This window comes from Schistocerca serialis, chromosome 3 (genome assembly GCF_023864345.2).
Source record: "Schistocerca serialis cubense isolate TAMUIC-IGC-003099 chromosome 3, iqSchSeri2.2, whole genome shotgun sequence".
NCBI classification, from domain to species: domain Eukaryota; kingdom Metazoa; phylum Arthropoda; class Insecta; order Orthoptera; family Acrididae; genus Schistocerca; species Schistocerca serialis.
In genome coordinates, this window is record NC_064640.1 from 407,910,708 (window position 1) to 407,936,828 (window position 26,121).

At 37.8% G+C, this 26,121-nt stretch overlaps 1 protein-coding gene across 1 annotated transcript in view; it reads right to left on the reverse strand.

Annotated features, from left to right (window-relative positions):
- Window positions 1-26,121, reverse strand: part of LOC126470270 (hemicentin-1-like) — an 808,493-nt gene that overhangs the window by 342,337 nt on the left and 440,035 nt on the right. The window contains exon 30 of the mRNA XM_050098010.1: window positions 7,573-7,691. Within this exon, the coding sequence (XP_049953967.1) occupies window positions 7,573-7,691 (119 nt within the window). The remainder of the gene's footprint in view (window positions 1-7,572; window positions 7,692-26,121) is intronic.

Genomic DNA, 26,121 nt, shown 5'->3' on the forward strand with positions numbered 1-26,121 from the left:
ATATGTAATAACTCATGTTGAGATTTATGATCTTACAATGGCAGTCACAGTTTTATGAATATCATCTCAGTTATGAATAATAACACTTTTTACTCTCATGTAACCAAATTATAAGTGAAATCATACTTGTTACAAAGATCACTGATGATGATTTCAAATAAAGTGACAAATTTTCTAAAATAAAAACTTCTTAAAATTACAAAAGTCACAATGACCAAGATTTTATTTGTGTATGCTAATCACGTATGAGAAAAACCACTCAAAATTGTTTGTTGATGTTAGTGAAAATGATGCATGTTACAGGATTAGATTCACAGGATGAACCATGAATCTAACACTGGTTTGTGACAATAGCTCACCTCAGATGGAAAAATATTTTTTTTTTTTTTTTTTTTTTTTTTTTTTTTTTTTTTTTTTTTTTTTTTTTTTTAAAAGCTTATACAGTGAAGAAAGTTATTCAGTATTTCATCAGAGGTTAAGTACTGAAAGACATCTGCTCTCAGGACTTGGTGACCACATTTGAGAACCTGCCACAGCCCGAACATGCTGAAGCTGGATGGGACCAGTTTGTTTTGTGAGAATGCTTACCCCCATCCTCACTCCTACTGCTAAAGAACCCTAAAGTATGAAAGATTATGTGCCAAACTCATGCTGTTATAAAGAAAAATTTCTGTGATAAGTGGAAGCAGCCTCTATGTGGATGCATGGGAATGCTACTTAATACATTAATTTTATTTCTTATATTATTCTGAATTTTTTGTTAGTAGCATCAAAAACAGTAGCCTATTATATTTCAAGACAGAGCTAATGGCCAGTACTTACTTTCAGGTGGTGAAGTGTTTAGTACTGTCACCAGAGACATACAAAAATAAAAGTGATGACACTATCCTAGCTTTCTGAACTATTAGTTCTTTCCTCTGGGAAGAGAGAGGGATTGGTTTGGGAAGATTAAAAATTAAGAAGATGTCACTTAAACCCCAAGATGAGAGGGATCCACCCTCAGCAGCAACAAGCGCAGCAATGATCAAGAGAGATGCAGCTGAGATGGTTTATGTCACACAAGAAGGCTATGAATGTAAAAGTGCACACTAAAATGTAACTAGACCTTGGAACTTGTGGAGTCACACACACATTATCACTATGAATAATTCACAACTAATTTGCATGGAAACATCTTGTAAGTTTCTTGTCTGGATAGTAAAGTTATACTGTGTGTTTTGAGGTAGTCCTAAATGCCCTAATAATTGCAAAAGGGGCACCCTGGACTTTTTTATTTTCCTTATCTACTTCTCTATGCCATCCTGCTATTAAGCCACACTAAAATGATCATGGTTAACTGAAATGCTAAACCTCTGCAAAGACAGACAAATAGACATGAATGTAAGATGGAGGTTGTATTGGGGCTAGACCAGATTCAAGGGATTAAGGGAAATATGTTTCCCCAGTGAGAGACCCTCACTATACGTGATGGTGCTCTCATCTTTTTTAAGGGAATCATATTACTTCACTGAGATTCAGCAACATTTTCAACATTCTGTTGCTGTGTTCAGATCTACTCAGACAGACATTAATTCACAAATTGCAAGCTCACTCATCTGCTGCACAATGGATTCTTTACCTGGCAGTTGAAAACCACTAGCCAGGTTAACAGAAATGTCACCAAAGGTGGAAGCAAGAAGCTCTAGAGAGGTGGAGTAGATGGAAGCAGGCAAGGTATACTTCTGCAAGAAGATACAACTGAGCACTGCTGACACAGCAGGAATTGCTCCCAGGTGTCGCAGTGGGACAAGTTATCACATATCTAACTCTGATGACTTCTACCAAGCCTGTAAGTTAAGTATGGCAACTTGGCTTAGACCACAGCCTAGTGCCTATAAAATTAATGTCATCAAGGATATAAATACTGGCTGTGAAAGTGAGCATCATATAATCAGTATGCACTTTGCCATCACATTTAAATTTTAACTTGATTTGAAATTAATTACACACACTCCATTATTGGCTTATGAAAATTCATATTTTAACAAAATAAAAAGTAACTATAAAATAAACTTACATGAAACATCATGCAATCATATGGAAACGGCACTATTGACCTCAAAACAATGGTGTTTATGTGCAGTCTGTGTGAGTAGTTATTAGGACCTCCACAAAACTGGAAATATGGTGGAGGAGGTAGTTGTAAAAATTTGACAAACTGTGTTTAACAAATTATCCGATATTGCTCAATAGTCAATCAAACTGTGTAATCATAGAAACAAGCAATCAAACAATGGAAAATCCAGCATGGGATTTAACAATGTAATGAAAGGGATAGCTGCTACTCACCATATAACAGAGATACTGAGTCGCAGAAAGGCACAACAAAAAGATTGCTAGAAAGTTAGCTTTTGGCCATCAAAGCTTTTGTCCAAAAGAAGACAACAAACATACACATGCACACTCATGCAAACACAACTCACACATACATGACCACATTCACTAGTGGCTGGAGCCAGACTGAAACACACAATCAAAGTTATATTGGCTGATGGAAGTGGCTAGGCATTCTGGAACCATATACCTGTTAATACCACTGCATTGTACTCAATCACAGTTGTTAGTAGACTTCTGAAGCCTACTAAAAATTGTATTTCAGAAAAGGAAATTTCTCTGTGTGTGGTAACACTTGTTTATTTTATTAATTACTGTACTGAGTAACACAAAGCTAAGAGATGATTCCCACACCTACAATACTGAATATCTTTATATTTTTTCCCTCATTCACCTCCAACAGTTATCCAACATAACAACTAATAAAATTTATGAGACAAGCAACACTCAGAGTAATTTGGAATTTGTTATCCATGAATGGACTGAAAATGAAATTAGTTTTGTGTACTAAGTCATATTCAGTCTCAGACCAGGTACTACTTCATGTAAGAGTTTGTGATAACAATTACATCTTACTAATTTTCTTATACATGTCTTGACAACCTGAAAGGTATAATTTCTAAAATATTATTCCTACATTTGCTTTAGTCACTTACTTTGCTTATAAAAATGGAAATAATATGTCATACAGTAACTTTTTGTTATTTTCGTGCTGTTTGACTTAGGCTCCAATCATAAATCACCTCTGTAGACTGGACACAGCAGGCTGTACTTAGAGGTGGGATATGTTCAAATATGCTAGAAAAAGAGATCGGATATAGAATTGTGTTATTCCTGCTGGTAGTGTAGTTGGGACTTCCCAACACTGTGGTAAATGTTTGAATGTTGTGTCTTATCTACTGATTTCGAAATGTGGCAATGAATCATCCAGCTAACTTGACTTGATATTAATTTGTCACCTTAATGCAATATTCTAAATAATTCTCACATAAAAAGTGTCAGTGACTTACAAAATTTAGTTTTTTGACTCGATGGTTTTCCAAAGCGTTTTCTGCAATGCCTGTTACCTTTCATGACATGAGTTTTCTGTGTTAGTCAAGGGGTGTGATAAAAGTGTTTAGATCAGTAGCATCTGATAAGCTTTGTAGTACAGTACTTGTCTCCTTTGGCGAAGAATACTTTTGTTTAAATCTCACTGACAAATTAATACTTTTTAAGTCAGTTGCAAGGGCTGAGATGACACACAACAACAAAGCCATTAGAAAACCCATGCAATCATATTATTACTCTAGTTTAGTCTGAATAATGAGTTTTTAATATTTATCAACCTCCTGTTAGATCAAGACAAAACTCATTATTAATAAATTATTATCATCATTACTTCTTATGTTGCAAGTTTTATCATAAGCCTCTATGATTTATCAAACTAAGTCATAAAGCCTATTTGAGACAGTGATCATATTTTACACTTTATTAACAACTGTCCATCTTTATTACACTTCATTATATATTTAAACACAAATGGAGAGAATTAAAAGGTTTTGCAACTAAGATCTTCAGAAAAAGACAGTCTCAAAGTGAAGTGGGTAATCACATCCATTCTACCTCTAAGACAGGGAACAAGGAACAAAGGAAGAGGCTAATACTCCCACTTCCCAGTACAAATTGGTCCAGAAAAACCTGAGGCAAGAAATAGGAAAACAGACCTACAGTGTGGCTATCTCAATTTTCAGGATGGTAGTCATTCAATAGAGCTATCCACTGGTCAACATAGCCTCGCAGCAGATAGAACTTGTTCAGATGGCTCTCTTCAAGAAGTCTGAAACTCGGAAGGGTCTATCTGGAACATGGTGCTCATATCTTTGTCAGTGAGGGGATGGTAGCGATGGATTGGCTTAAGGAAGTGCTCAAGATATCTCTGTGGGACAAGCTGAAGCTGTTGGTGAGGACAGCATCTGAGCACTTCAAGACCACAAAAATATCTATGTAGGTACTGGTATTTGTTAAGGATACTTCTCCAAAGACTCTGTTTGAGGAAGTATGGGCACAGAACCAGAAGGTCTCAAAAGAGGATTGGAGGGTAATTAATCAAAAGGTTGTATCAAATGTTCAGACCCCTGTGTTGGAAGTCGGCAAAAAAACCCTGACAGCAATGCTGAGAACAGGACCTAAAATTGCACTTAAGAATCTTGTAGAATATTCAAAAACATCAAAAGCAACAGTGGTGACAAGATGGAGGCTGCAAATGTTGCAGGTAAACCTGCAACACAATAAAGGGGTAACAGCCACACTGAGTCATTTTATGGGAGGGCAGGAGATGGATGTCGCCCTGATCCAGAAACCCTGTCAACACAAAGGGTGCATTTCAGGTTAGGCCTTGGAGGAAATGGAGGTAAGTTAATTTATGCTAGAAATCTAAAGAACACTGAACATGCATTTCTGTTAAGAATGGAATTTCATTCACGCCTATGGTGGACTTCCGTTCCAGGGACTTAGCACCCATCAAGATGAAACAACGTGAGGAAGGAAGTGCAAGGAAAATTGTATTGGTCTTAGCTTCCCTTTCTCATGAAGACAGTACTCCTACTTCCCAGGAAGTGAGGAGATTGATAGCTGCTCACTGCAGAATGAATAACTGTTGGTTGGTTGTGATGTCAGTGCCCACAACCTTGTGCGAGGAAGCAGTAAGATGAACAGCAGAAATGAGTACCTACTTGAAAATCTATTGGAGAGTAATTGGAAATATTAAAGAGGGCTAGGGAACCTACCTTGACGAACAGAAGAGGAGAAGAAGTTACTGACATAACTTTTGGGTCCACTCTATGGTTAGTTATGTCACACAATAGGGCATGGTGCTGTAGCCATCCTTATCTGACCACGTGTATATTAAGTTTGAGGTTGAAGTGGGTGTTAAACATCCCATGGCATATAGGAATCCTAGGAAAACATACCGGGACTGATATTGGACTTATTAGAAGTCAGAACTTCAATAAGGAACCCAGTAGATTTTGAGAAAATAGTAGATGCAGTAAAATCTGCCTTCAAATTTAGAAACTAACCAGTCACCAAAAAGTGCACATACAGATTCTACCTTTGTGCAACAACAATCTAGAAATGCAGAGGAAGTACGTAAGAAGACTGATCTACCCTGCAAGAAAGAAAAGACAATGGGGTAAATATTGGGAGGTCTTTGTCAAATACAACCTTACAATCAAGCAAATGAAGCTATCATCCTGGAAAGTATTATCTGTGGAATTAGAAGGTAAAGCTTTACATTTCTGGAAAGCATCTGATATAGTGCTTCGCTGCAGACTGTTAATGAATGTACAAAACAAGAATAGGTTATCAGATATGTGAGTAGCTTGAAGACTTCTCGGTATGTTGTTGTGGATGGCCAGAGTTCATCAGAGACAAGAGTATTGTCGGGAGGGCCCCAGGGACTTATGATAGGACTGCTCTTGTTCTCCACATACATAAATGGTCTGATGGATAAGTGTGAGCAGAAATCTGTGACTGTTTGCTAATGATGCTGTAGTATATGGGAAAATGTCATCACTGAGTAACTGCAGAAGGATACAAGATGATTTAGACAGAAATTCAATTTGGTGTGATGAATGGTAACTTGCTCTAAATGTAGAAATATGTAACTGAATGCAGATGAGTCAGAAAAACAATTCTCGAATGTTTGACTACAGTGTTAGTAGTGTGATTCTTGACACAGTCATGATGATTACAGTCTCTAGGTGTGATGCTGTGAAGTGATATGAAAAGGAATGAGCATGTAATATAGTTTGTAGGGAATGCAAATGATCAACTTTGGTTTATTGTGAGAATTCTAGGAAAGTTTAGTTTATCTATAGGAGACAAGGTACTGGCACAAGTAAAGCTGTGAGGATGGAGTGTGAGTCGTGCTTGTGTAGCTCAGATGGTAGAGCACTTGCCCGCAAAAGGCAAAGGTCCCGAGTTCGAGTCTCGGTGCAGCACACACTTTTAATCTGCCAGGAAGTTTCATATCAGCACACACTCTGCTGCAGAGTGAAAATATCATTCTATCATACTAGTGTGACTTATTCATGAGCACTGTTTGAGTGTTTTTAATGCCCACCAGTTAAGGTTAAAGGAAGACATCAAAGAAATTTAGAGTCAGGCTGTTCAGTTTGTTACCAGTAATTCGGTCAGTATGTAAGGATTACAGAAATTCTCTATGAAATTAAATGAGAGGACCAGTAGGGAAGTCAACACTCTTTTCATGAAAGACTATTCAGAAAATTTAGAGAAGCAGCACTTCAGGCTGACTGCAAAATGGTTCTGCTGCTGTCAATGTACATTTTTCTTAAAAACTATGAAGACAAGGTAAGAGAAATTAGGGATTGTATGGAGGCAGTAATTTTCCCGTTGTTCCACTTGTGAGCAGAACAGGAAAGGGAAAAATTATTATGGTACAAGGTACCCTCTACCAAGCACCATATGGTGCATTACAGAGGTATGTATGTACGTAGATGTAAATGTAGACATACCAATGTTAATGCATAAAACCCTGACAAATTATTTGCTCAAAACAGGCTAATAATTTGTAAAATATAGATAGTAATGCTTAGACATTTTGAAAGCAGCATTGCAATTAAGGTAAATTAAAATGTTAGTTTATCTGACAGGTAACATAAGGAAATATTAATTACATTAGATGAGAAACAATACACATAGACCTCAAGCAACAGAACAAAAATTACAATGTCTGCAATAAATACAAACTGTGAGAATTCTTAAGAACACTAACTAGACTGCATCACAGAAAAGTACTTAGGTAACAGAAAATGAAGTATTTGTTATTGTACTTTTAAGTACAGGCTAACAGTCAATATAGCCTACACTGAATCTGTCACTGTGAAGTAAACTGTGTGAGGAAATGAACCTTCCTGCCAGAGCAATTTAGCTTAGCTTACATACTTGCATTCCACCTCAGAGTACACAGACAGCTACTTATTTCTTACGGTGACTAGTAACTCCAATGCAGAATCTAGTTGTTGTAAATCTAATTCACAAATATTGCAACTGTTCAAAATTATTTTTTTCTTCTTTACAATAGAAGTTGTTTGGCTTTACACATACAGAAATAAATATGGTTGCTTTACTGTAGACAACTACTAGTGGGGAGGTTAGGAATTTCTATGAATACAAAAATTAATGCACAAAACTCACTTTCAACCACTGAATCTTTGGCGGAGGACTTGCATCAATAGCTGGGCATGTAATTACCAGGGAATCACCTTCGTTGACTTCAAGTACTCCATCTTCTGGCTCTATCATGGAAGGTGGTACTGAAATGAAAAATTATCGATCAAATATACAAACAATGTCAATTTATAAGGAATAAATTACACAAAAGGATAATATTAGTCAAGGGTGTGCTATATTATAAAAAATACAATTTCCAAAAAGTGATAGAAGAGTCAAGAAAGCATTCATCAGCCTAGTAAAGAGATAACATCAATATCAGTAAGATCTTATTTTGGTTATGTTGATACATCTTAGACAATAACGTAAATTAAATGTCAACTTGACAAAACTCAAGGTCAGTTGAAATTCTTCTCATGGTCTTTGTAATCTTTTATATGAAGATGTACACAACTTTTCTGCTTGGCTGTAGATTAATGGAAGAATGATGCTGGTTCGAGGGCTGTTGGTTGCCACAATTTCTGTTGAGACTCCTAATGTGGCTTTTGCACTGGTAGACTGCATACTTAGTCTAAAGTCTTCACCAATGTCAACCACATGGACTCTGTCCTATGGGTGAGATTTACTGGTCATGGGGCAAAATACCAAGAGGTGGCAGGCTGATGCTCAGTAGACTGAATGAACACATGAAAATTATTCTCAATATCTCTCTACTTGGGCTAAGTATACAGGGCTTTCTTGCACAGTTTTTATTCATTTGGATAATCTGGAATACTGTGTCATCATGTTCTATGTTTTGAATAGTTTACTACAGATAAGGGCAAATTCTCCAATTAGATAACTATTATTTTTCTATAATTTTTACTTTTCCTGTAATATTTATTTATCTGCAAAATTAAAAAAAATTATTTTTCTGCAGTAGTACCTAAGTTGTAGATACTTTATATGAAACATAATACCATAGAATGTAACCACAACAAGTTTGTAAAACTGGAATGTTCCATATCCTGTGATGTATTTACAAAATGAGTCACCAGAACATGAAATGAATAAATGAAATAAATATTGATTAAATGTGTGTGAAATAGTACAGGGCGCTTGATATGGTCTCTTAATATGATTTTCATGACAGGCACTGTTCAGATTGGGGAAGTGATCACATGCTGGATTACTACACTGTGTTAATAAATAAATAGTGTAGCTCAGTTGGAAAATTAATAGAAATTCATTCATTTTAATATGCTTACAAAACCCTTGTTTGACCAGTTCTTGAATGTCCAGCCCAAATCCTGTATCATTTCAGTGCCACTTTCTCCCATATTTTGCAATAATACACACACACACATTCAGACAAGCAAGCAGACCACACACACACACACACACACACACACACACACACACACACACACACACAATGTGTGCATGAAGGGTGATTGCTTGTGAGCATGTGTGTGTGTGTGTGTGTGTGTGTGTGTGTGTGTGTGTGTGTTTTTCATGACATGAATGTATGAAGTATGTGTGTTTTCTTTGCTGAAGAAGGCTTTAGACCAAAGCTATAATGTGTAACAATCTTTTGTTTGTGCCTGTCTGTAACCCAATGAGTCATCTTCAGGGTGAGTATCAGTCTGTGCATTTCCTTATATTGTTGGTATTCCAATCTGGAGTTTCCACTGTTTGATTTTTGATGTTTAGTAGATGCCAATAACACTCTTCATGCAGGTAAATGAGTTGTTCACTTTATCCCACCTCCTCCTAAGGTTTTAAATAAATATTTCCCAACAGCTTGTAGCATGGCTTCCTTCTAGTGAGAAATAATGAACGGTTCATATGAATAGCTGTTATTTACTCATGATGGTACACATGCAGTTAACATTACGGGTTAATATTCAAAGAAGATTTTGTGCTTCATACTGGTTAAGACTGCTGATATATAAGCTGTCAGCAGAGTTTTTCCCTGCAAGTTTTGAGTGAACACAACCCCACTATGTTCCTCAGACATCAGTCTACTACATCAGTGATATTTCTTTTTGAAACTTCCTGGCAGATTAAAACTGTGTGCTGGACCGAGACTTGAAATCGGGACCTTTGCCTTTCATGGGCAAGTGCTCTACCAACTGAGCTACCCAAGCACGACTCATGCCCCATCCTCACAGATTAAATTCCACCAGTACCTTGTCTCCTACCTTCCAAACTTCACAGAAGCTCTCCAGCACAAAACCGCACCATGTTACAAACATTGGTGCATCATGCAAGAATGATATCAGGGGCGGATAACCTGCCCCGTTAGCTGTGCCACCTATGCAGGGTTTTCAGGAACAATGACTACAATCTTCAGCAAATAAATGAAGTGATCAAAACCAAGAATCACAATAAGACCACTGACAAGGGGCAGGAAGAGAAACTTGTTTTCTTGCCCTTATGTGACTCTGTGTTGAGCAAAATAAGATGCCTGCTGAAAAGGCACAAGATCAAATTGATACTCAGGCCTCTGACAAAAATCTGGCAATTTCTGAGATCAGTTAAAGATGCAGTATGTCTAAGAACATTTGGGGTCATATCTGATCATATCAGATGAATCCTCTGTTGTGGTTTGCACTAACGGCTTCTGGGACTCTGCAATTAAAGAAGCCCTTGAAACAAAAATTAGCAATAACACCCTTAATAGAGATGGTGGTCTGCAGCTCAGCACAGCATGGGATCCAGTGATCACAAGGTTGGAGTGAGCATATTGAAAGTCAAGTCAATGACGGAAAGTCATTGAGCAAAACAACAGTGATTTCTGCCATTCCCCAAGGTAGTGTTCTCATCCCTTTGCTGTTTCTTATCTAGATAAATGATTTAGGAGTGAATCTGAGCAGTCATTTTAGGTTGATTGCAGACAATGCTGTCATTCATCATCTAGTAAAGTCATCAGAAGATCAAAACAAGTTGCAAAATGATTTAGAAAATATATCTGTATAGCGTGAAAATTGGCAATTGGCCCTAAATAATGAAAAGTGTCATCCACATTAGTACTAAAAGGAATCTGTTAAACTTCAGTTACACTATAAATCAGTCAAATCTAAAGGCTATAAATTCAACTAAATGCCTAGGAGTTACAATTACAAGCAACTTAAACAGGAAAGAACACACAAAAATATTGTGGGTAAGGTGAACTGAAGACTGTGTTTTATTGGCAGAGCACTTAGAAGAATCAACAGATGTTTCTAAAGAGACTGCCTACACTATACCTGTCCATCCTCTTTTGGAGTACTGCTGCATAATGCAGGATCCTTACCAGACAGGATTAATGGAATATATCAAGAAAGTACATGAAAGAACAGCACATTTTGTATTATCAAGAAATATGGGAGAGACTATCACTGACATGATACACGATTTAGGATGGACATCATTAAAACAAAGGCAGCAGAATCTTCTCACAAAATTTTAATCACCAACTTTCTCCACTGAATGTGAAAATATTTTGTTGACGCTGAATTACATAGGAAAAAATGATCATCATAATAAAATAAGGTAATTCAGAGCTCACACGGAAAGGTATAGGTGTTTGTTTTTCCGAGCACTGTTTGAGCCTGGAATGATAGAGAATTATTGTGAAGGTGGTTTGATGAACCCTCTGCCAGGCACTGAAGTGTGATTTTCAGAGTGTCTATGTCATTGTGGATGTATACTACACATGGCAATGTCATGAGTGCCACTGACATTACAGCCAGCAGCTGGTGTATACAAGGGCGTACCAGCAGCCCACTGGAAGTCATATTACTTGAGAATGGCCAAAGAGTGCTTGGTCAACAATTTGTTTAGTTTTAACTGCTTGATGTGGCTGGACACTGGAGAAGTTTTTATTCAAGAGAAAGAGACGTTTCAGTTGCAGTAAGTCTGACCATGTCTCATCCAAATGTACAAAGCAGAATAGTAGTCAAAAGGTGACAATGAATGCAAACACAGTTAAGATGAGTGTTAAGAGCTTAAAATTTAAAAATGTACAAATGACTAACCAAGAGGTGAAGTAACTAACTGACTGTGGCAGTCAACTTAATTTATTATGACTAAATGTTAATTAGATTATTAATTCTCCAAGTTTGCAAGGTACAGATGAAGTCTGATAGGATTTGCGAAAAACTTTGTCTCTCCACAAGGGTATTTTACAGGCATTGTTGTGATTGATGACATGAAAACTGAAATAGACATTTTTGTGGTTTCTACAGACACTATGAACTTAGAAATGGCAGCTAAGAATTGTCTTCTAGACCGAAGTGTAGTTTTAACAAACAAGGGCGGAGTTACGATTAGGAAGCCAGAATGAGAAGCTCATCTTATGTGTATCCATACAGCAGAAAAAGCAGAAGTAGATATTGAAAGCTCTATTAGTGATGAAACAAAGGAATATACTAAAGATTTAGTGGCTAAATACAAGTCAACATGTAATCTACACACAATATTGTCACCAGAAGGGAATGAGATTGTTGAAAAACCAAGTTCAGATGTGGCTTGATCAAGGAATAATGGAACCAATTTCATCTGCATATGCTAGTTAGGCTGTAGTTGTAGCAAAGAGAAATGGAGAGTACTGCATCCTCAAAGACTACGGAAGATCATCCAAAATCACTGTGAAAGATTGTTACCCATTGTTTTTCATGGAAGATCTTTTAGATAAACCACAAAATGCCTGGGTGTTTTGCACACTATATCTGAATAATATTGATGCTGAAGAGGAAAGCCAAAAATATACCTGATTTGAGACACTCTCATAGCAGCTCCAGTTCAGTAAAGTTGCATTTGGATTATCAAAGTCACCTGCAGTGATCCAGTACATTATAACCTCTGTTTTTGGGACATTTATTTATTTATATGGACAATATTATAATACCAACAAAGAGTGATGATGAGCCTCTACAATGACTTGGCTTATATTAAAAACTGCAGCAGAATAAGTTTTGGAAATTAATTTTGCAAGTCATTTCTTGAAGAAAACTGTTGAATTTTTTGGCTATGTTATACAGTGTGGACAACTCTGACATACTTCTGAGAATATGACATCTGTTAAAAACTTTCCAGAACCAAAATATGTTATAGCAATACAAAGTTTCCTAGGTCAGGAAGTATATCTCAAATCACTCTACAGCTGCCAAACCTCTGAGTGATACACTGAGGAATCATCAAGAACATAGGTCTGAAGAAGAGGAGAGCAGAGCAAGATGCTGAAAGATATCCTTTCACCATATCCAATTTTACAGCTCTACAGCCTAAAATGCAAAACTGAATTACACTCAGACTCAAGCAAACAATATTTTGGGACCATGTTATTACAAAAATCTCTAGATGATGACAAGTTGCATCCAGTCTCATATATGAGTAAAAAGACAACACCTCAAGAGAAAAAATACAATAGTAATGAGTTTGAAGTTTTAGCTGCTGTTAATGCCTTAAAGGAACTCCAAATGTATTTATTAGGAATATGTTTTAAAATTGTAATAGACTGTGTTGCATTCCGAAAAGCTAAGTATTAGAAATACTTCTCACCAAGTATAGCAAAATAGTCTTGGAAGAACATTCCTACACTGTCAAAAACTGATCTAGGGTGAAATATTCAGATGCCTTAGGTCATGATGTAAATATACTGCTTGGTTTTGCAGATGGTTTAACAGCTAGAATCAGCAAAGCTGAAGAGGAGGGTGATGGTTTGGCAGTGATCAAAAGCATTCTCAAAGAATGGCTTTAGGAAGACTTTTTAATGAGCGTTGAAATTCTTTTCAAATTCTAAGATAAAAGAGAGAATTTCGTGGTTCCACACATTATGCAACATGAAATCATCAAGCTTGTGCATGAGAAATTATATTATGTGGTTACTTGAACTGGATAGGAAGATTATTATATACTAGATTTCACTAAGAAGGTGAAAAGAGTTATCTCCATTTGTGTAAAATATTTAATTGTGAATAAGAAATCAGGAAAGAAGAAAGGTTTCCTTCATCTCTTATTCAATGAAAATGAGCCATTATGTGCTTATCACATGGATCATATTGGACCACTTCCACCAACTCACAAAGTATAAAACTATATTCTACATATTATCAATGCATTTACCAAGTTTATCTGGATATATCCTGTAAAGACTACAAAATCAGCAGAAGCAATTAGTAAGACAGAATTACACAAAAACTAATTTTGAGAATCCAGTAGAAATAATTGCCAAGAGATGGACTAGCTACACTTCAGAAGCTTTCAAGGAGTAATGTATTACAAAAGGAATTGAACACATTTTAATAACATGTGTACTCCCTAGAGAAAATGGACAGATTGACACAATAAATTCTACCTTCACTATGATAAATGCTAAGCTTCATACTGATAATCCTAATGAATGATATAAGGTGGTACTGTTGGCTCAACAAGCCTTGATAATAATATTAAAAAGGGATTACTTCATAATGTTCTGTAAAATTATGCTTATTTATTCATGAACTGGCTTTTGGCATTTTAGGCCATCTTCAGGTGACAACCGAATGTCACAAACACAGATAAACATTATGAGTGACTTACACAGATATTATTTATACAGAAAATTCAAAAATAACATACATTGTTTAGGTAGGGAAACATTACATTTTTTGTTACATAGAAATAATTACAGTAACTAAAAATGAGGAGGGAAGCAAAGTTTTTATATGAAGATATATTTAACACTGATGAAAAATAAGATGAATTTACAGTTTGCATCTAGTATTTGTAACAAAAACTTAATTTAAGATAGTGGGAGAAAGGAGATTCAGTCTGAACATTTAATACTCCACCCAGCCCCTAGCTCTCTGGGAATGGAAAAAATAAAGTGCATTCATGTGTTTTTCTTTCAAGAAAATGATTTAAGTCAGTATTATGCAGGTTTTTAACATGGTCAGAGCTGAAAAGTTTTTACGGCTACTTACAAGTCACCATTTGTCTTCCAGCTATCCTATGGGCACCGTTGCGAGGCACCAGCCCATCATGTATTAATTCAACTAGCACATGCTGGCAAATGGTGCCTAAGCTCAACCACCAGGAAGTGGCACATTCAGACAGCACTGACAGCCATTCATCAAGAGCAACTCGCATAGCCACCACCCAGCACCACTACTAGGAAATGTGTCACATGTCAATCTGTATAATCCTGGAGTGGGAGCTTCTCTTTCATTCTATAATGGTTAATGCTCATGTTAACTTCACTCTGTTTATGGAATGACTGTATGTCTTATTGATTCTAAGCTGGCTATGTAAAGGACAGTGTATTGAATGTGTTCATAGTGTCAGAATTACAGTGACTGTATAATTATTGGTATACATAGTCGTATGTGTTACAAGACAAGTGGCAGCTCATAAGGTTCGTTATTCACATGTGTTGTCACTGAAATAACAATGTTTACAGAGGCAGCCTTGGAGGCTGTCCTTCAGAGTTTCCTGTGACAGCTGCAGGAACACATGGCCCTGTTGGAGAGAGTGTTAATGGACCTGGTAACATTGCTTAAAAATTCACAGGCCTACAACAAAGCAGCCAAGGACTGGGAATTTTATGAGGAACATCTACAGCAACACTTCACAGCCATCAAGGTAACAGATACCAACCCCTGTCATGGACCTCTCCCCAAATTTACCTCTTCTTAGAGAATTTAGCCCCCATTCAGGATCAGGTGTCTCTGTCATTTGATGACATGTGTCACTTACTGACCTCAAATTATCTCACACATAACCATGTGATTTCTGGGAGAGAGTCATTTTATCAATACAGGAAGCAACCCCGGGTCTGGCCAGTGAAATGTCTTGTAGTGGCCAGTGCATTTATAGAAAATTTGTTTGGCTTGGATGCTTTTATGGCATTTGGGTTTATAATCACTGACTCAGTGCATTTAGTGTTTGATCTGTTGCCCTACGTAATGCAATCAAGCTAATAATATAATAAGAAACATGTGATACCAGCGAGTATCGATCTTTTCAGTTTGATAAAAATAATCTTCATATATACACATTCTTAGAAATGATTATTCCACATAGACTGCACATTTAAATTGTTGTTGAAGCATTTCATTAGAATTCATGTAACTACATTTTATTAATTGTTTCAAAGTTGTACCATCAACTATTATCAATACTCACACATCTACACAAGATTGCTATTCTTGTTTACTGAAAGGGAGATACCGAAACTTGATGGGAATGTGTGGTGGAATTGATGCTCTTAGCAGAATAGTTGTTGCAAAGGGATGTGACACTGTTTCATAGTATTGACAAAGGCAGAAATATTATATGTTATTAGTGCTGAGTGTGGAAATACTGACGAATGTATCTATTTTAAGGACTAGTAACTGCATTTATTGGAATATGTATTGAAAGTAACCTGAATAACAACCCTTTGACCATTCAGTATTTCTTGATACAAGGACAGTGACATGGGTCCAGCAACCAACTCCATGGAAGAAAACAAGACCAACAATGAACAAATAATATACAGGAAGTACTAATCTACAACTATAGATGAGATTTGGGACACAGTGCAATGCTGCTCTCACTTTATGCTCAAGTGAGGGAAGAACTCGATCAGCTGATAACCTCAGGTGTCATGGAACATATCTCCTCCAACCAATGGGCTACGCTGCTAGCTGTTATCAAGAAACAAGTGGGAAAGCTCTGTCTCTATGATGCTTTTAAGGTGACAGGTGACAGCTGATTCCAAATCAGCAGTCAGTGCATACCCTATTTCTCGGCTGGACAAACGTGAGGTGAAATTGGTGAGTGGACAGTATTTTTCTAAACTGGACTTGTCAGAAGCATATTTACAGTTGTTGCTTGATGAAGAATCATGTCAGCTTCTTGTCATCAATACACCACATGGCTTCTCCATATAAAACTGATTGAATTTTTGCTTGATGAAGAATCATGTCAGCTTCTTGGCATCAATACACCATATGGCTTCTACATATAAAACTGGTTGGATTTTGGAGTTGGTAGAGCTCCAGCCATTTTTCAATGTTATTTAGAGCAACTTACACACAAGATTTCTTGTTGTATGTATTATCTTAATGACACTGTTATCACCATTCCCACCACTGAGAACCATCTTTGTAACCTCTGTCTTTTGTTTCAGAGTTTCAGATATTATGTAACACAAGTCTTAAATATAATTTAGATAGGTTATATTTTTTCCAACTTCCATTTCTCACCAAGGGATTCAGCCCACCAGTAGTCACATTGCAGCTATTGAAGCCCTTCCACACCCAAAAAATGTGAAGGAGCTCCAAGCATTTTTCAGCAAAGATGCATATTACCACAAGTTCTTTCTTCAGGTGGCTATAGTTCCACGTCCCATAAATCAACTACTTAAGAAGGGTGCATCACTTGATTGGATTCCTGCCTGCAACCATGCATTTTGGAATCTGAAAGATGGTTTTATTCTGCCATATGTCTAGCCACACATCAGCTATGGTGTCAGCTTATGGTTGCTACAGAAGCATCACAGTATGACATGGGGGTCATGTTGGCTCAACATAATGTTGATATGCTGATGGTTCAAAAAGATCTCCTCACAATTATTTATGCTGTCAAGAAATTTCATGTGTATCTATATAGGTTAAATTTCACTAGGTGATTGTTCACAAGCCATTAGATCCTCTCTTTAGTCCAGTAGCACACTTTATGGATAAGAAAGCCATTAGACTTCAACAGTGGGCTATGTTCCTTAGTAGGTATAAATATCAAATTCATTTCTGCACAACGGCTCAACATTCCGATGCAACTCTTTTGGGGTATGGCATAGACTCACACTTGTTCAATAGTGTTATTTGTTGTCTACAGAAAATTCTGTGCAACAGGTGGTCATTCTGGCATCTCTCTGGAGACATTCTGCACTTCCTGCACTGTAGTCACTGGGGCATCTTGTGGATGAAGATGCTGGCTCACCGACATATCAGCTGGCCTGGGATCGATCATAAGACTGACCATTTAATCACTGCTTGCCCTAAGTGTGCAGGTCATCAGGCCACTACCCAGCAATGTTATTCACTGCCGCCTGAGCCTTCATCACTTTGAGAACACATTCACATCAACTTTGCGGGGACCTTCTTTGATGCTTATTGTCTAGAGGTCATTGGTGCTCACTTCCCATTTCTGTACTTTTTCAACTGCCGCTCCACCACAGTGGATGCATGGTGGGGGCTCCCACTCACATTTTTTGCATCAAAGGCATGCCCCACAGCCTGGTAACTGACAATGGCCCACAATTCAATTTTCAGTCTTCTCAAGATTTTTGTGCACAGCATGGTATCCACCATGTCCATACACCCCTCTTCCACCCTCAGTCAAATGGGCAGGCAGATCACCTCATATGCAATTTAAAGACTCAAATGAAAAATCACAGTGGCAACGAGTTGGTGAAAGAGACACTTACACATTTTCTCAGTTCAGTACAGGTCCATGTCCATTGGTGAGAAGGGTCTGGCAGAACTGCTGCATAGGTGACAGCTGTACATGGTGCTGAATTTACTGATACTCACCCTTCACCTTCCCGGGGTGTTGCTATGCATCTGGGATGCCAGCCTGGGTGCATGCACTAGGTCATTTTCAGCTCTGAATTCTGGCAAGAATCTGTGACCAGTGCAGGTGGAAGGTCTTTACACTGCAGATGGAGAACAGGCTGGCGACCCTCCACTGAAATTAACTCTTCCACTGAATGGCGGACCAGCATTCGCAGCTTATATGCACACCTACACTGCTTCCCTCTCTTCACGCATCTGGTCCTCCTCCTTCAACTCTGACCTTGGCGTCCCCTCCACTGATTCTGTCTCCACCTTCACCTCAGGATGATATTCTGTCTTTCTTACCTTCCTCCATTCTTGTTTCCAGCCCTCTGCAAGTACATCAGGGTCCACGCGTGGACAATTACACACAGCAGCTGGAGGCACTGCATGCACAGCAAGTGCCACATCCATCACATCTATCTCCCACTCTCAAACCCCACGATGCCCCCATGGATCCAGTTCCAGCATTGGCATCCTCAGCACCCAGGATCACATCCCTGGATGTCCGGCTGCGATGATTCCATCAATACCTGGGTCACTTCTGGCTCTACTTTTAAGTGCCAGCTGATAGATTTGTGCTCCATGGGGAATGACAACTAGCAACACATCAGAGGACACATATGTTGCCTCCCTGAGTGCCAAGAAATTTCCCAGGCTACAGGGGAGGGTTGGTACCACCTCACAGTCACCCAGATGAAGGGAGAGGACTTTGGTAATCTGAGATTACCGCCTCGATCGCTCTAGAGCCTTGCCATCCCTTAGGTCAGCAAGAAGCTAGGTGCCAGCCTGTCACACATTAATTCAACTAGCTCATGTAGGCACATGGCGGCTAAGCTCCACTGCTAGAAGAAGGCATATTCAGACAGTACTGCAAGAATGGTGCACACAGCTGCCACCCAACACCACCATTTGGAAATGTGTCACATGTCATTCTATGTAATCCAACAGCAGAGTGGCTTCTCTCTCATTTTGGAATGGTTTATGCTCTTGTTAACTTCACTCTGCTCATGGAACACTGTATGTCTTATTTGTACCAACTTAGCTGTGTAAAGGATGATGTATTGAATGTGTTCATGGTACCAGTATTAAAGTGACTGTGTAATTATTGGCATACTTACTTGTAAGCATTACTACACTCTCATGTTCAGATAGGCTAATTGCCACAGCTCTGCCTGACTGACCAACATATACTTTTTCATAGTGCTTGCATGTGATTTTATACACACCACCCTGTGACGAGCATTGCAAATAGTCTGTTCTATTGAATAAATTTTTTTTAACTTTTTTAACTTTTTTGCAAGGTTATCTGAAATGTTACCAATATATGGGATTTTGTATCACACTTTCTAGCTACTGACTGATTCTTGTTGACCAGCATACAGAAGTGGTGTAATTTTAGGCATTTCCAATTTTCATAGTATATTATCAATCAGAGTAGAGCTATGGCCATTACAGGAAGCAATGTTTGATGGTCTGTAGTTATGGCTGGAAGGCTGATTCAGATAATGGAAAAGATATTAGGTGATGCTGCTGTTAGTAAACTCTCACAAAATGAAATTAATATGTTAAGCAAGTTTAAGTAGAAAATAGTCTACAACAATATCATTGCTACCAAAGTTAATAAATCAAACAATTTAGTTCTTTTGAACAAAGGTGATTACATTATCAAACCAATTCCATGTCAGGTTAACATCTACAAAAAGATTTAACTGCAGATTTCAACGTACAAATAAAAACCATGACCAAATCATGTGAAAAAATTATATACGAAATCAACAGCCATATGGTACTTAATATGAAATCCTACGGCTCCTAGATTATATGGCTTACCTAAATCACAGAAAGATGATCTTCCAATACTCCCAGTAGCATCATCTTTTTCTGCTCCTTGTTATCTACTAGTGAAAAAGCTAGATTGTATCATTAAAGAGAACCAAATTGAAACCCAAGTTTTGTATCAAAAGCTCTACTTCTATTGTTGATAAAATTAAATACATACAAATCCCATCCAGCTCTAAACTAATACCATTCAGTTTCACTTGCATGTTTAGAAAAGTTCTTACTGATGAATGTATAAACATATTAACAGATCTTTAGTGCAAATCCAAAGTGAATCATGCAGAATTACATGACGTGATCAATGCTACTCAAATGTGTGTAAAACAGCATTACATCCAGTTCGAGGACAAGTATTAAGTCTGTCTAATGGCCTAGCTGTGTGTTCACCACTTAATCCTATATTATCTGAAATTTTCATGGACAATCTTCAACAAATTTTCTTACAGGAAGAGACACTGAATTTCAAAATCAAGCACCTATTCAGATATGTGGATGACATGCTGTGTTTGTGAACCAGTACCACAAGCGAATTAGATACTTTACTACAACATTTAAGCTGGCAACATACAAAAATTCTCTTTACAATGAAGCTGTGAGGCTCTTCTATAAATTTGTTCAACCTTAATCTGGGTATTATTACAAGAAGGTACTTACTCAGCATTTACAGAAACAATGCAACTACAGGTATGGTAAGCCCTGTAAGCTCCCAGTATCCACACAGCAAGAAACATGCAGCTTTCCATTCAATGGTACATCACCTCACATCTGTTCCATTACCTGAATCAGCCTTCCAAACAGAACCACAGACCATCAAACATATCACTTCCAGCAATGGTTATAGTTTTACCATGACTGATATTGTACTACAAAAAAAAAAGAATATCTGTAAAATTACATCACTTCTGTTCATGGGCCAACAGCAGTCAGTCAGTAGTTACTAAACCTTGTGCAAAATCCCATATATTGGCAACATTACAGGTAATCTTGCAAAAAAGTTAGTCTCACAAATACGGACCTGCTTTTTATAATACGAAGATGCGTAAAAAATTATTCGATAATAAAAGTGAAGTGGAATACTTGGCACAGAATGGTGTGCATAAAATCATTTGCAATCAGTTTCAAAACATCTATCAGGCAGAGCTGTGCCAATAAGGTTATCTGAGCATGAGAGAAGCTGGAGATTAAAGAAGAAAGATTCAACTTTTGCAGATCACCTTTTAACCGGAAACCATTCATATGATGTAAGATGTGAAGTTTTACAGTCTGTTAAGAAAAGCAGAAAGATGGCCCTGCTGGAAATACTGGAAACCAACAAACACATGAAACAGAATGCCAGCTTAGTATTAAATGATCAGACTCGATGTCTTTTCCTCCCCTAAGTTAAATTAAGTTTTTGTTACAAATGCTAGATTCAGACTATAGATTCATCTTATTTTTCATCACTTGTTAAATGTTTCTCCATATAAAAACTTTGTTTACTTCTCCACTTTTTAGTTAATGTAATTATTTCTATGAGACAAAAATGTAATGTTTTCCTATGTGAACAATATGTTATATTTGTATCTTCCGTACAAACAATACCTGTGTAAATCACACATCACGTTCATCTGTGTTTATAACATTCAGTTGTTGCCTGAAGATGGCCTAAGGAGCAAAAAGTTGATCTGTGACCAAATAAATATAATATTGCAGAAGCTTGTAAGTGTTTTCCTTTTTAATATTATAAATACAGTTAACATAAGTGCATACATAATATAACACAGTTTTGAGGTTCCACTAAATTTTGCATTTGTGGTATCAATAGGTTAATGACACAGATTATAATTTTTTCAAATCATCTTAAATTTGCTGCAGATTAATAAGATGGACATGAATTATTTGAAGAATAAGGAGTACTAGTAGACTGGTTTTTACATGACAGCACTTAGTAAAATATATTTTGAGTCAAAATTTGTTTAAAGTTCTCTTTTAATTTAATAGTGATGGTTAAAGTTTGATCATCCATTAATTCTGCACAATTTTTTTATTTCATATGAATATATTTTTTGACAAAATCAAACAACAGAAAATCTGGAATGGAATAACAACAATATGAAAAGGATAGATTACTACCAACCATAAACAAGAGGTGTTGGTTGACAGATAGGAGCAATGAAATAGCCCATCAGTGACTGCATCTGATGTAAACAGTGATGGGTAGTGAGGTACAAATGAGGAGGGAGATAGGGATTTTTTTTAAGGGGGGGGGGGGGGGAGGGAGAAGCAGAGAAGGGGAAAGAACTAAGCAGTTGCACTGCTGTGATGGCATGTGTAAGGCTGGAGTGTGAGCATAGAAGGGGATAGGCAGAAAAGGATGGGGAACAGGAAAGGGGGATACAGGACCAAAGGGAAGGAACAGGGAAAGCTCTCACTTACACAATTCAGAAAAGCTGGTGTCTGTGGGAAAAATCCACATGATACAGGCTGTGAAACAGTCATTGAATTCAAGTCTATGAAATCTGTGAAGGCTTCAGTAAGACTCTTGGCATATTTGGAGAGTGACACCTCATTACTACAGATAAAATGACCATGGTTGGCTAGTGTGGAAGATAATTCTTGGTGTGGAATGGGTGGCAGCTGTCAAAGTGTGGATGGCTGGTAGGTCTTATGTGTTCCGAGGTACTGACATAGCCATCCACATCAAACCTACCAACCACCAACAGTACCTCCACTTCAACAGCTGTCACCCATTCCACACCAAGATGTCCCTCCCATAAAGTCTAGCCACTCATGGTCATCAGATCTGTAGTGATAATCAAATAACTTTCATCACAGGTGTGAAAATAGAAACACAGAAATTTTCATGCTTCCTACATACAGACTCAGTCTTTCTGCATGGACCCCACAATATATATGAACAAAAATATGCAATAAGCTAAAAAAGACATATTTTTGAAAGATCGAAACAGAGTCAATAAAAAGGAAATGATAAAGCACTCTGGTACATAAATGCTATTACTTTGCTGATGAATATTTTAATCACAATCTTAACATTTGAGCAGGATAATATGAGTGTCTCTCCTAACAGTCATCAGTCACATTTTCTCTCCTGTTTTAGCAGATGTTTGCAATTTATTTGTTTTTTTGCAATATGTACCTGAAGTCAGCCCAAAGAAATCCTGCTCATCACATCTTTCATATGATTCCCAGTGGCAACAGAAAATGTTGGTTTGTTTCCAGGTAAACCAAAAAGATTTTTAAAGTAGGACAGTAAAACATGAAGAATAATCACTACTCCAGCAGTGAATGCACCACTCTTTCCCGTGCTGACTACTACCAACATGCACAAGTGCTGTTCAGTCACTGCTGGAGTACAGATTATTCCTCAAGTTTTACTGTTCCTGTTAATACATACTGATAAAATCAATAATACACACTACCGAATAGGCATGTAAAATTCCACTTTAAAAATAAGTTAGTTTGTAATGGGACACAAACCAATTCTTTCTAGTGATGATGGGTGACATACAAAAGACACAATGAGCTGGATTTCTTTGGGCTGACTTCAGCTACATGTTGCAAAAAAGAAACTGTAAATATCTGCCAAAACACTACAGAAAATGTGTCCTAGTTTTAAAACACTATAGAAAGAGAAGCACTACTCAGAATGTCAAATTTGAACAGCATATTATTGATGCAGGGGGAATGTCATGGAAAAAGAAATATTACAAATGGATGGCACCGTAAGCATCTTAATGTAAATGAGGTCATCTACAAATCACAGATGAACCACAATTCGGTTCCTATGGTTTGAGTTGCGTATTACACCATTCGTACTGTTCAATGTGCATGACTGCATAAGTTTCCCTTTCAATAGTTTTGGGAGTGTTAGTTAGCTAAGCCCATCAGCCAAGGTTAGGTTGTACAACATCAGATGGGAACAATATGTTTTTAATTTTCATGAAGCCAAAAGATGTATGAAATGCAAAATGACATCAGTTTGTAGTTGTCATGAGACTGGTGCAAGACATGTTCAATATGCTGTCCATAATTTTGTGCCAAAAGCTGAAATCAAGAAACAGAATGTTCCATGACAGATTGGAGTGTCTCATGGGTAGTGTTCAGAATGCATTGCACAATGCATGCCATCAGTTCAGCTACATTTGTAATTGGAGCACTGATCACAACATCTTTCAGGTAACCCCACAGCCAGAATTTAACACAGATTATGATCAGGTGATTTGGATAGCCAGGCTATAGGGAAATGATTGCTGATAATTTTAACATTTCTGAAATGCCTCTGAAGCAGCCATATCACTGGCTATACAATGTGTAGAGGAGTGCCATCTTACATAAAACCTACCCACACAACCATGCTGCTGAAGAATTGGAATGACATTGATATGAAAAAGACTCTCAGAGCGTTTATCAGAAATGATATGGGTAACAGGACCCACAGCACTAACCTCAAAATACAGCCCTGCTGTCAACACACAGCACCATACAGTCTCATTTGCTGAATGAAGTAGCACTGGTTGATGTGTGGGTAGATTTTCTGTTGCACATATTTTGCAGTTGTGCATATTGACATGTTCTTGAAGATGTTAATGGGCTTCATACGTCCACAGAATGTTCTGTGGCCATTCATTGTTCTCTTCCATGTGAGCAAGAAATTCCAGAGTGAATGTTTGTCTTTCTGGCACATTGCACTTCACAGGAAACTGGCTTTTCCAATTTTGAATCATTTTCTCCAGACCATTAGCAGACAGGAGACCAACGCCTTGTTTCATACCCTTGAGTAGGACTTCTGCAGGGCTACCGGCACACAGTCACTGTTCTTGTTAGAGAGCTTTAGCAGCAGTGCACTACATTTCAAGGGACAGTCATGTTGGGCATCTTGAATGCAAACTGAGGAAATGCCATGGGCCATGCATCCGTTGATATGCATATTTTGATGCTTATGCTGTAAACATAATCTATTGGTCAAATTTTTATTAACATTTTTTTTGTTCCATGGCATTTCACCCTGCATCAATAATATGATGTTCAAATATAACATCATTTTGAGCAGTGGTTCTGCTTCTACAGCATTTTCAAACTTGATCTTTAATTATGGACACCCAATGTGTGTGTGTGTGTGTGTGTGTGTGTGTGTGTGTGTGTGTGTGTGTGTGTGTGTGTGCGCGCGCCTGTATAACAACCAAGAACAGCTTTTTGTTGCCCTCCCAATCTCCACAATATGCCTCTTAGTCCTATGCTCTTTCTGCATCCATCTCCATATCCTATGGCTCCCCTACCCCTGTGATCAACCACACTGCAAGACTTGCCCTATGCACTCTCCTACCACCATCTTTGCCAGCCCTGTAACTGGAAAAACATATACAATTATATGTTAAATGATACATGTTGTTTACCAGCTGTTCTGTAAACACTGTTCAGCCTTTTACATTGGCAACACTACCACCAAATTATAATTTAGGATGAACGGGCATAGGCAGAAGGTGTATACTGGCAACACAAAATATCCTTTTGCAGAGCATGCTCTACAATGTGGTAGACATGACCTCAGTGCCAGTTTCACCACATGTGCCATCTGGATTCTTCCGCCAGAACCAGTTTCTCAGAACTCTGCAGGTGAGAACTAGCGCTACAAGATGTCCTTGGTTCTCACCACCCACCTGGCCTTAATTTCCATTACTTTCTTCTGTGTCACCATTTCTTCACCCATTTTAGTTTCCTACATCTTTCATTTTCTGAATTGTCTATTTTTTGCCTTCCTCCTCCCACCTCTGTTGCACACAATGCACTTAGCTTTTTGCCCTTATTAACTCATACATGATGTTTTAGCAGTAACCTCAGTCTTGCATATTACCCTGTCTCCCATCTTTTAGCTCTCAGGTTTTCAAACCTTATCCAGTGCAATGATTCAACATCTATGTCATGAGACAGTAAAATTCTGATTCTGATTCCCACTCCAAATATAATAAGGTTCTCACAGACTGAAATTACCCTCTCCACCTTGTCCAGAAACAGATACCATGTGCCTTGTCTCCCCAGTCACCTTCCAACACACACACACACACACCTTTCCAGCCACAAAGTGGAACCCCTCTTTTGATTCAGTACCATCCAGAACTGTAGCAACTGATTCACATTCTATGCCAGTTTTGGCTCCGTCTTTTGCACTGATGAAATGAAAAACAGGGTC